Consider the following 16,387-nt stretch of genomic DNA (forward strand, 5'->3'; position numbering starts at 1 on the left):
CTCCACATCTTGTGTGGTTAGGGGGAGAGGTATCCCAGAATTCAGAAATGGGGTGTCAGGCTCTGCACCCCCACATCAGAGAGGATGCAAAAGGATGGGAGAATGTGTGTGTGCCTGCGTGTGTGACTGTGTGTGTGTCCCGCTAAGTACTTCCTTCACTACACAGCTAATCCGATTAGCAGCTTTAGGAAACTCTGCAATGTTAATTCAAGGGCCCCATTCATAGAACAGCTTGGCCCATGCCTGCCCAGAACTCCCATTCTTCTCACTGCACATAAAATGCTCACAGAAGGACGTTCTCTCCCTGAAGAATGCACTCTCGCCTCCTTACCCCCATACACATCCGAGAGGCTGCTGCCACTTCTCATGGCGGGGGGAATGGGACTGTCTGAAAATGGGCAGAACAGTACTCTCTCCATCTCAGGCACAAAATCAGGCTGATATTAACAGCACTGTCAACCCAGGTGGCCTCTGAAGCCAGCATCTGTGCTGAGTAAAGGGTGTCATGAATCTCCCCAGTCGTAGGGCCCTGGGTAAGCCGTTGGTTGTCTGTGGACCTTCACTTCTTTGTCTGTAGCGTGGGGACCTGGAGCAGAGGGCGTAGCTGGGACAGGAGACCGGAAGGAAGGACAGTGGGGGTCTGTACAGACACGATGCCGTAGTGTTTTGCTGGAGGATGAAGAGAGGGAAGGGAATGAGTGTGTGGGCTGTGGATAAAGCATCGAGGACCTGTGGCACCAGATAAGGAATGTTTCTGATAAGGGATGGGGAGCCATGGAAAGATTTTAAAAAGCAGTGCATCAGTTTTCTCGGGCTGCCATGATAAGTTACCACAGAGTCGGCGGCTTACGAACAGGTATCTATTCTTTCCCAGTTCCAAAGGACAGCAGTCTGAAATCACGGGGTTGGCAGGGCTATGCTCCCTCTGCTCTAGGCTCTAGGGGAGAATCCCTCCTCGCCTCATCCTAGCTTGTGGTTAAGTGATTAAGTGAAAGTTGCTCAGTCGTGTCCGACTCTTTGCGACCCCATGGACTACACAGTCCATGGAATTCTCCAGGCCAGAATACTGGAGTGGGCAGCCTTTCCCTTCTCCAGGGGATCTTCCCAATCCAGGGATCAAACCCAGGTCTCCCACATTGCAGGTGGATTCTTTACCAGCTGAGCCACCAAGGAAGCCCAAGAATTCTGAAGTGGGTAGCCTATCCCTTCTCCAGCGGATTTTCCCAACCCAGGAATCGAACCGGGGTCTCCTGCCTTGCAGGCGGATTCTTTACCAGTTGAGCTACCGCTCCGCAGTCCTTGGTGTCCACTGGCTTGTAGCCACATCGCTCTTCATGTGTTCTTCCTCCCTGTGTCCTTCTGTGTCCTCTCCTCTTCTTATAAAGATTCTAGTCACTGCACTCAGGGCCCCCCACATCAAGGATGATCTCAAGATGCTTAACTAATTAGATCTGCAGAGACTCTTTTCAAATAAGGTTGTATTCTGGGGTTTGGATAGACACAAATCTAGGGGAACACTATTCAATCTAGCACATTGGTTGCAAGGTCAGGTCCAGGAAGATCTCTTGGAAGCAGGATGGGGAAGCAGAAACTGGAGGCAGGGAGACGGATCTGATCAGAAATAATTACCAGTAGCCTAGGATCCTAAGTGACCTGCAAGGGGGCTCCCTTCTCGGGACCCAGAGCCCTCAGCGGCTATTTTTGTGGCCAGCCCAGCACACTGAGTGGGCTCTCAAACCCACCTAGGTACAAGGTCTTGGCTCACTTCCTGGTCCAGAAAGACTCCAGCTCCTTTCCCAGGGCTAGCAAAGGCATGGCTGCATGTGCCCCTGTTGGTTTCCATTCCTTCCTTCTGGCAACACGGCAGACAGGTTGGTACCACGGAGGACACAGCCTGGGAGAGTGGAAGCCTTGGGTTCTAGTTCTGACACTGCAACTGGTTGAATCTGGGACACAGGGCACATCTAGAAAATGAGGCAGACCAGATAATTTCTAGAACAAGGACACTGTTTCATTCAGCAACCAGGAAAGCAGCTCCAAGTTCAAAGGAGAGAGCAGGGAAAGGAGGTATCTGGGGCCACAATGCATCCCATCCCCCTCCAGGGATTTAGCCCTGTTTCCACCACACCCTCCCAAAAACTCAGGGGTAATTACCCCAACTTGGAAATGAGATAACCGATATCTAAGAATACATCCTTTCACACATTTGGAAGTACAAAGAGCGGATAAAGGTATGGTTCCTTTAAAATTTTTTTTTTTACCAAAGCAAACGTTTAAAGATCTATGCACAGTGTTGTTCACAGTAGCAATGTCTCTAATAGAAAACAACAACAACAAAATATTACAGAAAAGAAGAAAAACAACCATCATGTCCTTCTGTATAGATTAATTCGATAAATGGTGGCAGAGTTGTACATGGAATGTGATCAACCTCAAAATACCACATTAAAAGATGTCCACGGTATGGTGTTAAAGATGCAGGTTATACAAGAGGGTGTTCAGAGAAATTCCTTTTATGTTTAAAAAATATCCGCACATGACCTGAGTGCAGTAAGGCTGGAAGGGATCCAGCAAACAGATCATGATGGGGACCCCTGGGGCTGGGATAAAAGGGGATTTTCACTTTATACTTTTTACAGTTTTGAGCTATTGGACTTTTTTTTTTTTTTAACAACCAGTGGTATTAGTTTAATCAGCAAAAACAATTTAAAATATTCCCATTATGAAAATAAAATAACTGTTTTAGATAGATGCAAAGTCCTATAGGCCCTCAGAGAAAAGTAATCAAGATAAAAATAACCTTGCACAAAAACACACCAGAAAAAACTATATATCTCTAGCTTGGGAAGGAGGAAATATCAGGAAGGTTTATGTTTCAAAGGCCTCATGCCCAAGCCCCCAAAGTTCCCTCCTGCACATAACAAATGTCCATCGTCCTCTACTTTGACCTTGAACCCACCTAGATCAGTGTTCTTTCTACAAACACTACTACCAACAATGAGGAAGAACAGGAAGGGTTGATATTTATTGAGCATTTCTTATGTGCCAGGCCCTGTGCTCAGCACTTGTATTCTTTCCTTTGGTCCTCACAACATCACTCCAAGGTAAGGATTATTACTCTACCCATTTAACAGATGAAGATACTGAGGCCCAGCTCATGGATTCAACCCCAGACAGTCTGAGGTCAAAGCTGGTGATGGTGACCAGTGCTTTGACTACACTCCTGAGAGCAATGTCTTGTGGGAGCTTTTCACCCCTAAGGCCCCTGGGAGATCATTCAGGGCCTGCCAGGCTCCATCCACCTCTTCCTTCTCCTCTCTCCAACCTTCTAGATACAAAAGTGCTGGGCCACCTCTGGGGGATCCAAAGACGAATCTGTGTGGACTCTGTTCCCTCTCAGCTCACAGGGCAGAAGGAACGAGAAGACAGATACTCAGGGTTTTAGAGCATGAGGCTCACCACGGTAGCCTTAGGAGAACACCATGAAGGAGTCAGCGGCAGGGCTGCTAGGCTGCCCTTCCCTACACATCCTTGAGGCAACCTCCCAGACAGGCAGCTCTTGGCAGCTGCTCATTCAGCTGGCATGGTGGCTGGCCACGGCCCAGCCTCTCTTTGAGGTCTTTTACTTACATTTGCAAGCCTGGGTCCCATGCTGTGCCATGGCAGGTGCCCCAAGGACAGCAGGAGGACTGCCGATAGGAGCCACCCTGAGCATTCGTGACACTGCTGCTGGGCAGGTCTGGAGGGATGAGTGGGGTCCCCAAGCTGGAAAGACCAAGACCCAGAGGTCTCCCTGGGTCCTGCTTGATTACCTCCACCTGCTTTCCAAACCAACATGTACCCACACAGCTGTAAATTGGTGCAACCACTTGGGAAACCTGACTGCATCCACTAATAACTTACAAATACCCTGCGACCCAGCAATTCCACTCCTGGGTACATAAACAGAAATGAGTGCTTATGTCCACCGAAAGGTAGATACAAGACTGTGAGTAGTAGTTTCAGTTATCATATCCCTAAACTGTCAAATGTCCAAATGGCTCTCAATGGAATAATGAATAAACTAGAGTATTTTCATGCAGGAGAATACAACACAAGAACCAAAGAGGACAAACCAGAGTTTCACACACAACATGGGGGAAATTCCACAGTCACAAAACTGAGGAGGAGGAGACATAAGCAACACACACTGCATGGGTCCATTCATGTCGGTAAAATGCATCCGTGTGGAGAGAGGTCAGACGAACGGCTGCTGTGGGGCGGGTGCTGGCTGGGAGGGGGCGTGAGAGAGAGTCTCAGGGTTCTGGAAATATTCCATCCCTTGGTCTGGGTGGTGGCCACATGGACTGGACACAGAAAAGTACATCATACTGCATGTCTGAGCTATGTGAAGTTCACTAATTTTTTTTGTGTGTTGCATGGCTCCCTGACCAGGGACTGAACCCAGGCCATAGCAAGGTTCACTAGTTTTAAGTACTAAAATAATATAACGAAAGTGAAGTGAGTGTAAGTCGCTCAGTTGTGTCCAAGTCTTTGCAACCCCATGGACTATACAGTCCGTGGAATTCTCCAGACCAGAATACTGGAGTAGGTAGCCGTTCCCTACTCCAGGGGATCTTCCCAACCCAGGGATCAAACCCAGGTCTCCCATATTGCAGACGGATTCTTTACCAGCTGAGCCACAAGGGAACCCAAAGAATACTGGACTGGGTAACCTATCCCTTCTCCAGCAGATCTTCCCGACCCAGGAATTGAACCAGGGTCTCCTGCATTGCAGGTGGATTCTTTACAAGCTGAGCTACCAGGGAAGCCCAATATAGCAAAAAAGAAAATTTTAAAAATTAATCACACAAAACTTACAACCTGATCAACTTCTCTAGGACACCAGAGAGAATCTGGTGGGGGTGGGGGGCGGGGATGGGGGCATATATGATGAGCTGGAATGATAGAATTATGAAGAGATTCTTCCTTTGGTTGGAGCTCAATTATGATGCAATTTACATACCATGTAAATAATGGTGTGAGAAATAATCTGGATTCCGAAATCCCATTTAAAATTCAAATGGACTTTTCAAACTATACAGGAGAGGTCCTTCAGATCCAAAGAAGTGATAATCATAAAGCCGGACACCAAAAGAAGCTCATTCCTCCCTTCTCCTGGCCACTGGCAATGAGGACCTCTGACCTCCTGACAACCTTTGCCCTCTTGCCTTCCTCTCAGCCCTACGTCCTGTGTGGAGCTTAGCCTAGTTCTTGCAGCTGCTCATGTTCCCCATGAGCCATGGCAGTTGCCCCCCACTCTGCTGAGCACAGTCCTACCACCCCCCCCCCCAGCCCCCACATAAAGAAGGAGCAGACCGTGGACAAGAAGGGAGCTTACCACCAGTTCAGCGGAGGCTGCCATCCCGTTTCCCACCCCAAGAACCACCCCTCCCTCAGTGTGGAATGTCCTTCTCTACGCTTCGACTCCTTCTCCAGTCTGGGAATCCCGTCCACCTCCCCAGGACCCCCTCCTCTGGGAAGCCTTTCTGACTCCCCCACGCTAGCAATGGTACCAGCCCTTCTCCGTGCCCCTACTCCCGCTGTGCTTGCTGGGACCTCTCCCTCTAACTCTTCATTCGTTTTGCATCTATTTCCTCGAGCTGGTGAACCCTTAAGAGACACCCCAGTCTATACCTTCTCAGGATTTGGCACTAGACCTGGCACAAAATGAACACTCAGTTAATAACTGAGTAAGTGAGCGAATGAGTGAATTGGGACCACACCCAGCAATATGAATACAGTGTATTCGCCTTCCCTCCCAAATGAATACAGATCCCAGGGCCTTTTGTGCCAGGAGATGCTGAAATGGAGAATTGGTAAATTAGTTCTAGTGGAATCTTTGAGCTGTGCAAGGCATTCCGGGGTGGGGGTTTTGGGGGTGTTCTTGAATGCCACCAAGTTCATCAGCAGAGGGGAAGGGGTGGCCCTGACAACCCCTCTTCCACCGTCACCACCAGAGAGCAGCACGGTAAGGCTGCCCAAGCATCCAGTCAGGAACCCAGCAACCTCAGGGCTGCAGATGGGATGCTGAGAGCAGTGGGAGAGGGGACTCTATCAAGCTCCCTGAGCCACAGATGAGCAAGTTACATTTCCATTCAGAAACATTGGGCAGGACCCCTGCAGCCCACAGAGGAAAGCCCCAGCTCTCTGGGGTCATAGACACTGGGCACCAAGGGAGTTGCCTCCACTCTGGGCACATTGCCACCCACCCCGTCAACAGGCACCTTGATCATCTACCCCAAATTCTCCCGGTGCATCTACCTTCAATAGCTCCCCAAAGAGCCACCCTCTAGTGACCCACAGCTCCCTCTGTTCTTTAAGTCAGCCCCTGTCTCTGCACACAGTCTCTCCTCTGGCTGAAATGTCTCTTCTTGATTCTTCACCTAAGGAACTCCTATTCATCCTTCAAGACACAAGACCATTCCCATGGTGACTTTCTTGGCCCCACTGCTCTTGATTCGTTGTAACCCTTGCCCTGAGGAACGACAGTTTATCTATCTACACTTCAGTTTCATTCTGTTGGACTGGGTGTCTTAGTGATTACATCTATCATTACCTAAGAACATGCCACATTCCAGGCACCAGGTTAGCCCATTCCTTTCAGAGTGCTACTGCTGCTGCTGCTAAGGCACTTCAGTCGTGTCCGACTCTGTGTGACCCACTAGACGGCAGCCCCACTAGGCTCCCCCGTCCCTGGGATTCTCCAGGCCAGTCCCTGGAGTGGGGTGCCATTTCCTTCTCCAATGCATGAAAGTGAAAGTGAAGTCGCTCAGTTGTGTCTGACCCTCAGCGACTCCATGGACTGCAGCCTACCAGGCTCCTCTGTCCATGGTATTTTCCAGGCAAGAGTACTGGAGTGGGGTGCCATTGCCTTCTCCGTCCTTTCAGAGTAAATCCTCCCAGCCCCTACTGACGGGTATGCTGGTTTCATCCTCATTTTAGAGACAGGAAGACTGAACTTTGAGATGTTAGTGGGCTCAGCCAGGTCTAAACTCTGTCTGCCTGGCATGAAAGCTCTCCTTGAAGGCGGAGGCCACATGCTCTTCCTCTTTCTCTTACCAGCACTGCATTAGACCCATGAGAGGTGCTAAAAAGGCAAGCATCCAGTATTATAATGCAGTAGAGTTTCATCGGTTATGCAAGCGGAACGCTCTGGAGATCTGCTGTATCACATCGTGCTTGTAGTTTCCAGTATTGTGTTGTACATTTAACATTTCGTTAAGACCATAGATCTCAAGTTAAGTGTTCTTACCACAATTTTTTAAAGCCTCAAAAGAAAGGAAGGGAGGGTGGGTAGAGGGGTCACAGGTGGGAGAGAAAGTATAGCATCTGGCACACAGGAGCCTTGCTCACTGTCAGCCACACAGGCTATCATCTTCCACAACACAGCCCCCTGGGCTCCTTTCTGGGACTGGAGATTCCACAGAGGGGAGGCGTCTGAGTACAGTGGGCAGGGAGGTGAGGAGAACTCAGAAACCAGTCTCATTACTGCTTACCCCAAGGTGAAGGCATGGAAGGAGGGTGGGAGAGGTGTTGTCGAAGCGTTACTCGCCTCATCAGTGTTTCCTGGCCCGGGGGGGATTTCCACCTGGTTTGTAGGCCAAGCAAGTACACAAGACCCCTGCTCCCTCGCCATCTCCCCCCACAAGCATCTTCCCACTACTAATCAGCATCAGCAGCACCACCACATGCCTTCAGTGGAACCTCTCCAGGAATTCTCTCCATTTGTGAAGCGCTAGACCCTGAGGCCAGAGTCCTGAGAACCTATGTTGAGTTCAGGTCTCTGAGCTTAGGGTTGAACCTTTGGATAAAGAGGCAAATGGAGGTTTTCTTAGAGGGACAGGAAAACTTTAGCTTCCCAGCCTGCAATGGAGAAGGTGTGGTCCCTCTGGTTTTCCATTGACAGGTGGGCCCTGGACCAACAGGCCAAATACCAATGATTTGTGGTCCATGCCTACCCGTGTCCGAACCCCCAGCCTTTCTCTCTGGGGCAGGGGTGGAGGGGACACCTACCCATGTCCAGGTCCCCGGCCCTTCCCTCTGGGGCAGGGGTGGAGGGGACACCTACCCGTGTCCGACCCCTGGCCCTTCCCTCTGGGGCAGGGGTGGAGGGGACACCTACCTGTGTCCGAGGCAGAAGGGACACCTACCTGTGTCTGAGCCCCCGGCCCTTCCCTCCAGGGCAGGGGCGGAGGGGACACCATACTTACCTGTGCTGTGCCCCATGTCCCCCGCTGACTGCTTGACCCAGTCATGGGCTTTGTCAATGTGAAATAACTTCAGGTCCTCTTCATCTAAGGCAATGTCTCCCCAAAAGACAGCTGGGAAGGAAAAACAGAAGTGTATCAATTTAAGCTGGAGATCAAAGAATGAATTTACTAGTGGCCCAGAGGGTATTGGAAGCTAAGTAGCAAACTCTAGAAAAGATAGTCCATCCAATCAAATTTCTCCCTGAGCCTAAGAGATAGGACTGGTAGAGAGAAAACAACAGATCTGTGCACGAAAGCCACAGGGCTGGGGCCAACTGCACTGAAGATTAAAGGCCTAGGTCAGGAAAACGCAAAACCAGAGTGAAATATTGTCTCACATCTGTTAGAATGGCTGTTGTCAAAAACACTAGAAAAGGAAGTGTTGGAAAAGATGTGAAGAAAAAGAAACCTTTGTGGGGACTTCCCTGGTGGTCCAGTGGCTAAGACTCTGAGCTCCCAGTGCAGGGGTCCTGGGTTTGATCCCTGGTCAGGGAACTAGATCCCACATGCTACCAGTAAGACCCAGCACAGCCAAATAAATAAATATTTTTTAAAAAAAGAAACATTTGTGCACTGTTGGTGGGAATGTAAATTGGTATAGCTCCTATGGAAAACAAGCTTTCCTGGTGGCTCAGTGGTAAAGAACCCACCTTCCAATGCTGAGGACACAGGTTCAATCCCTGGGTCAGGAAGATTCTCTGGAGAAAGAAATGCCAACCCACTCCAGGATGCTTGCCTGGGAAATCCCACTGAAAAAGGAGCCTGGCAGGCTACAGTCTATGGGGTTGCAAAAGAATCAGACATGACTTAGTGACTAAACCACAAAAACTATGGAAAACAATCTGGCGGTTTCCCCCAAAAATGAAAAATAGAACTACTATGTGACCTAGCGGTTCCACTTCTGAGTGGAAGTGGAACGGTTCCACTTATCTAAAGAAAATGAAAACACTGATTTGAAACAATATCTGTATCTCCATGTTCACTGCAGCACCATTTACAATTGCCAAGATAGGAAACAACGTAAGTGTCAGCCATGAAAAAAGAACAAAATCTTGCCAGCTGCAACAACATGGATGGACGTGGAGGGCATTAGGCTAAGTGAAATGAGTCAGAGAAAGACAAACATCACATGAGATCACATGATCTCATTTACATGCAGAATATATATATTCCACATGAAAGCTTATATGTATATATACACAAACATGGTTGCCAGAGGCAGGGAGTGGGGTAGGTGTGGGAGAAATAGGTAAATTATTTTTATTGTTTTTATTTTGTTATTGTTTAAATCAGTTGAATTAAAAAAAGAATCTAGCAGTCTGTAGTGGGAATGAAAAGGAACAGAGAGAATCTGGAAAATCAGGAACTTGGGGAGTTGGAAGAGCCAACCTGTTCTTATCACTGAACAGTAAAAGAAAATCTGAGAAGGCCTTTGAGTAACAAAGACTGATTAAAACTCAGGCTCATGGTGTAGAGAATTGGGCACCCTCATTCAACGCCAGCAGGGATATAAAGTGGTATACTCCCTAAGGAAGGTTTTTGGCATTTTCCTACAAAGTTAAATTTATCACAAGACCTAGCAATTTCACTCCTAGAGATGTCCACAAAGGAAATGAAAATATAGGTCCACATAAAGAAATGTGCTCAAATGCTAACAGCAGCTTATTAATGTGCTGTGCTGTGCTTAGTTGCTCAGCTGCGCCCAACTCTTTGCAACCTCACGGACTGCAGCCTGCCAGGCTCTAGGAGCCTTATTAATAATTGCCCCAAACTTGAACACAACCTAAATGTCTATCAACTGTTGAATGGATAAACAAAATGTGCTCTATCTATATGATGGAAAAATATCTAGCAATTAAAAAGAACAAACTTCAAAAAAAAAGAAGTCTTGACACACGCTACAATACGTGATTCTAAAAAAATCATGCTAAGTGAAAGAAACCAGATGCAGAAGACTACATCTTATACGATTCCATTTATATGAAGCATCTAGAAAGGCAAGTTTATACAGCTAGAAAGAACAGTGATTGCTTACGGCTGGGGGTGTGGATGAGATCAGACTATAAGCTGTCATGAAGGAATTTTTCCAGGTAGTAGAAATGTTCTAAAATTGGACTGTGGTGATGGTTTGCACAACTACCAATTTGCTTAACTCTTTGAAATTTACACTTCTTTTCATCTTGTTGAAAGGTGTAACAAAGTCGGCTCAGCCAAAGATGGCTTGCAGCTGAGGGTCCTGAGCCCCTCCCACCTTTCTGAAGATTTAGCCCAAGTCCACAATACAGGGCCATCTTTTCCTCAAAGGAAAAACATCCTTGTCAATGATGCATTCACTGTGTAGTCAGGAGCACTCGTCACATTCTGAGAGCAGACAGAGAAGCAAGAGGGCAGAAGGCAAAGGGAGGATATTACAGGACCTGGGAAGACTTCAACAACCCAAGGAAGCAGCTCAGTGATGTTCAAGCTTTTGTGCCCACATATCCCCCAAATAATTTTTCAAATATTTTATTTATTTATTATTTTTTGACTGTGCTAGGTCTTGGTTGGGGCATGTGGGATCTAATTCCCTGACCAGGTATCAAATCCAGGCCCCTTGCCTTGGGAGCATGTAGTCTTAGCCACTGGACCAGAGGGAAGTCCCCAAAATAATTTTTAAAAGCCACATATCCTTATGTATATTGTGAACCTAACATTTAAGATTTTCCCCCATGAGTTTAAATACATTTTTAATTTTGTTCACAAGAAGTAAAAAAAAATAGTGAACATTTTATACGATGAAGATTGACTATAATTATAATAAATGTTTCAGAATGTGCCATCTTATTGAATAGCACAAGCTACATCAGAAAGGAAACAAGGAAATATTCATCTTGGGTTTTATCCACATATCTTGAAATAATGAAAGTCCAGAAACCATTTCAGTTATACTTAAAAGAATCACTGTAGTTAACTTCACTCTATTTCAGTTGTTTTGAATTCAAAACATTCCACTAAGCACCATGCATCCCCCTAAACAGAAATTCATACAGATAGGAAAAGACAGGAGAATGCCAGGTCGAAAGTGCCTGTTGTTTTTAGTTGTGTTCACCTCTTTGCGACCCCTGGATGGTAGCCTGTCGGGCTCCTCTGTCCATGGGACTCTCCAGGCAAGAATACTGGAGTGGGCTGCCATTTCCTTTTCCAAGATAGCTTGACTCATCATCAGAGAAGGCTGCTCTGTGACCAGTCATTTCTCATTTTCCCTTTAGTGCTCAGAGGCTTTTGTACTCCAGGATGAGTGACAAGTGACGCTTTCTTCGGTAAAGCTGGGGAGGGACCACCATGACCAGGGCATCCTCCAGCAGTTTTAATACAGAATCTTGTGTGGAAGCTTTAGAATCTGGATATTCATTCCCTTAAATTCTCTGCATAGTGCACCCCTTGCTAAGTCTCTGGTACCCCTGCACACACCAGTTTGCAAACCAGAGAGTAACAGAGGTCAGGGCAAGGGAGCTTGCTAAGTCAGAGGGCTGCCGAGAAACGCCTCCTGGGCTTCCTCAGCCCGCCTTGGTCTCCATCTGGTTTCCAGCCCTTCAATGTCCAGCACTCAGGAGTCCTCCTGCTTCAAAGGGAAGGAGTCCCAGGCTGCTTCCCACATAAGGAATTCTTCCTGAAAGCACTTTCAGCCTGCATGTGTTATATTGTTCACCTGGGGAGGCAGGTTGATTAAAAACATGTAATTTTAAGCCAGAGGAATCCTGGGTATGGCCATTTGATAGCTGTGTGACCTTCAACAAATCATTTGACCTCGCTGAGCCTCGGTTTCCTGATCTTGAAACAGAATTACCTACCTTGCAGAGTTGGCAAGAACTAAATGAAGTAAGTGTGTTAATTTAAACACTCAGTACGACAGGTCCTGGCCCTGAGGAAGCATTCAGTGAAGAGCCATGTCACTGTAATTTTCACTGGGTTCTCTGTCTTTCTCCTACTCTGCTCTGTCTTCATCCAGAAGCCCCTGCCCTGTGAAGCTCACTTAGCTCCCAACAGCCATATTTCTGCATGAAAGTATTCCTCCCAGTCCTGAAACATGCCAGCCTCTCTCTGTGTTCCTTTAGGAAAAACAGTCCCAACCAGACTACATCAACCAGACCACAGGAGCTAAATTTTGTCTGGGCATCTACCTAACAAATATTTACTGAGCCCACAAATGCAAGGGTCGGGGCAGACGAAGTGAAGCTGGGGGTGTGGGGAAGAATAGTATGTTCTATAATGCTTTACAATTAATATTGGATTGTCCATACGCAGTAATTCTTGACCTTGCTCCTTCCCATTTTATAGATGAAGAAACTGAAATTCCCAGAAGAGAATGACTTGTTTGGGGTCACACGGCCAGCGAGTGGCAGAGCCAGAACACCCAAACCCGGGCTTTTTTCAGTTCCCACGTTTCCTTCCTCAGCTTCCTGTTCTACCAGATTCCAAGTGCCTTGAGGACAGACTCCAGTTGTACACATATTTCATATAGCAAATCTCATTTTATATACACTGAGAGAAGTCATCATACAGATGCTCTGGCTAAGAGTGAAAGTACTGAATGAGACAAACTGTCCAAGCTGTGCCTGTGTAACCATGAACAAATAACCTCTCTTGAATCTCAGTTTCCTCATCTGTCACATGAGAATAAATAATTATAATAGCTTCCCCACAAGGTTGTTGTGAGCATCAAGTGAGATACTGTGAGTAAAGTTGGCACCAGGCACCACTGGGTAAATATCAGATGCTCAGCTGAGCTGCACCTCCCAGACATGGAGATCCTCAGCAATGGTTCCCATTAATGGTGATGGACAGTGAGATCAAGAGAGGCTGTAACAGGTATGACCTCTCCCATGCCCGCAAGGGGGTCATTGACTTACCGCTAGCATCCAGCCCAGGGCAGCCCTTACCCACAGCCCCGCAGAAGGGGCTGGCCCAGCCTGCCCCTGGGAGCACACACTGGGAAGGCCACAGGGTCTGGCACTGGACTGTCCATCTCAGGACCCAGAGAGCCCCCTCTCACACCAGCCTAGCCTCCTCTCCTGTGGTCCTGGAGGGTTCCAGACACCACGTCTGATCTCACACACTGCCCTTCTGTCTAACGGATGCTGTCTTGGAATCTTAAAGGCAGCTCCTTTGTCCCTCAAGGAGATCAAACCAGTCCATCCTAAAGGAAATCAGTCATGAATATTCACTGGAAGGACTGATGCTGAAGCTGAAACTCCAATACTTTGGCCACCTGATGTGAAGAACTGACTCCTTCTCCTTAGAAAAGACCTGATGCTGGGAAGGATTGAGGGCAGGAGGAGAAGGGGACAACAGAGGATGAAATGGTTGGATGGCATCACCAATTCGACGGTCTTGAATTTGAGCAAGCTCCAGGAGTTGATGATGGACAGGGAAGCCTGGCATGCTGCAGCCCACGGGGTCTCAAAGAGTCGGACATGACTGAGCGACTGAAACTTGTCCCTCAAAGACACAGTTCGAGAAGGCTGCTGCCTGTCACCTAGATGCCTTTCCTAGAATGATTCACCAGCACTGCACTGGGCTCTGGAAGCTCCCCAACATCAGGCTTCAGACCAGAGTAACTGGTACCCCAGAACAGAGGTCCAGAATCAGGTTGTCATCTCCCCTACCCTGATCCCGTTCCATAGACACGAGCATGCTGTGGAGAGAGGCTGAGTGATTTGTTCAAGGTCCCTGAGCAAGGCTTTTCGCAGAGCCAAGGCTCCAGTCCAGGACGCTTCTCATCATGCTATCATCTGAACCAGTTCAGTAGAATCTGTCCACATGCATCTGGGAGCCAAGAGTGAAAATCCCAGTGCCAAAGGGGGAAGGCATGGGCTCTGGATATTCAAAATAAGCCTGAGGCAACAGTGGGGAGCCATCACCCCAGACTCCAACAGCAACGTGCATGCTCTTCTGCACCTACTTCCTTCAACGATCTCAACCAGTGCCCCATAGGAGAACATAAGAATGCTCAGGAGTCAGCTTGGAGGCAGGAGTTGGCACTCTGGGATTCCCCAGAGGTCACACCTTCATGTCAACACAGTATCTACTGTGGCTTTATGGCTCCTCCTCCAGCAGAAAGGCATGATAAAAGAGCAGACTGGGGAAAGCAGGATGGAAACATTTACTGAGCCAAGCACACAGGACGGGCTCTGCTGCAAGAGAAGGATGCCACCGGAGCCTCCTGCCAGGCTCCCATCCTCAGAGGCGGGCTCCATCTGACTGCAGGGACTCTGAGGGCTGCATCCATGGAGTTTCAGAGGGAGTCCATTGCTGAAATAGCCTCTCCTCTCAACTAGACAGAGCCTTTGTCTCCTGCTTTTTTCCAAGACAACTTGCAGGTCTCTCTTGAATGGACTGGAGAGTCCTCTTGTTCCAGAAGAGTCGCAGGACGTTCTACCACACCTGAGCTGCTCTGAGTCCTAAGGCCAGGCCATTCTACTAGAACTTCTCCTTTACAGTCTCATCACGTTCAGTCGCTCAGTCATGCCCAACTCTTTGTGACCCCATGGAGTAGCTCTCCAGGCTCCTCTGTCCATGGGATTTCCCAGGCAAGAATACTGGAGTGGGTTGCCATTTCCTTCTCCATGGGATCTTCCTGACCCAGGGATTGAACCCTCATTTTCTACATTGGCAGGCAGATTCTTTACCATCTGAGCCACCAGGGGTCTCATCACAACAGAATTTAATTAACTTCTATCTTCGAAGTTTCATGAAGGCGAGGACTGTCTGCCTGTCCTGTAGGTCCATCCTCAGCACAGAGAGCAGGAAACATCTGTTGAATGAAAGCCTTGAGGAACTTCAGAAGACTGTCTTCTGGCCTGAGTCTCTATACCCAAAGATGAAATCTAAGACCCAGAAAGAGCTTCTTGACCCTCCTTTAAGGGATTTTTTAATGTGTGAAATAGAAAGAGGTGCACATTCTCCTATAGGGAAGGTCACTGTGTCTCTATCCAACAGACTAAGGCTTGTCAGAAAATGAGGACAGGCCATTAGCTCTTAACCCCATAGGAGATAGTCACCAAGCCACTCTCAAGATGAGCAACAGGTATTATGCATAAAACTCAGGTCGAATAACTACCCACCATAAAACCAGGACCCAAGGTACCACAAGAAGGTCTGTTAATGAGGGCAAAGATTTTTGTCTACTTTTTTTGCTACAAATATCCCTAGTGCCCAGAACAATGTCTGATATCGAAAATATGCTCACAAAATATTTATTGATAAATTAATGAAAGGAAAGTGTGCTCCAAATTCTATTTATGTAAGCTCAATGCCCAAAGCCAGGCTAAATTATTCCTCAGCCACCTGCCTAGGAAGTAACCAGGTTTCCTTCCTTTTGAAATGACAGGCATATCTGAAAACATTAAATTTTCAATAGGTAGTGAGTCTTGTTTCCTGCATCTATTCTGCCGTTGTGGCCCCTGGGAGGGACGAAGATGAAGGCTACTTCAGGGAAGGAGTTGGATATGACCTGGGGAGGCCCCATCAGCTGAAGGGTGAGTAGGAAGAAGCCTTCCACGTCAGAGGATATGAATGGGCCGTGTGGTGTGAGGGAGCCTGTGCACACAAGGCTCTTAGGAAGTTCCCCAAGGTATAGCTGAGTGCGGCTGCAAGTCTAGAAGAAGCCGCCCACCCACCACACACAGGGGCAATGGGACAGTGGGAGTGGAGGGCAGTGTCCAGAGACGTGGGCAAAGGGTGCTTCCAATCTGGTCCCAGAAACTGGTGTCTGGGACTCTGAGTGCTCCCATACGCCTAGGGAGGAAGCAGGGGTGTCAAGAGGGCCAGTGGCACAGCAGAGGCCTGAGGCCAACATGACAGGCCATAGAGGATGATTGACAGCCAAAGCCAAAGGATCAAGAGTAGAGCCTTCACCAGTGAGATCAGCAGGTCAGGCTGGCATGCTAGAGCTAAGCAGATACCCCTCGGTATTTTATATTATTTTAATTAATTTAAATTGCCACATGTGGCCAATTGCTATAAGTATACAATATGCGCATGCCTACATGCATGTTCAGTTGCCCCAGTTGTGCCTGACTCTTTGCGACCCTGTGGACTGTAGCCCGCCAGGCTCC

General features: G+C 47.9%; 1 protein-coding gene across 1 annotated transcript in view; it reads right to left on the reverse strand.

Moving 5' to 3' along the window:
- Positions 1–16,387, reverse strand: part of TLL2 (tolloid like 2) — a 141,013-nt gene that overhangs the window by 95,737 nt on the left and 28,889 nt on the right. The window contains exon 2 of the mRNA XM_052660936.1: positions 8,253–8,363. Within this exon, the coding sequence (XP_052516896.1) occupies positions 8,253–8,363 (111 nt within the window). The remainder of the gene's footprint in view (positions 1–8,252; positions 8,364–16,387) is intronic.

Source organism: Budorcas taxicolor, chromosome 23, assembly GCF_023091745.1.
Source record: "Budorcas taxicolor isolate Tak-1 chromosome 23, Takin1.1, whole genome shotgun sequence".
Classification (NCBI taxonomy): domain Eukaryota; kingdom Metazoa; phylum Chordata; class Mammalia; order Artiodactyla; family Bovidae; genus Budorcas; species Budorcas taxicolor.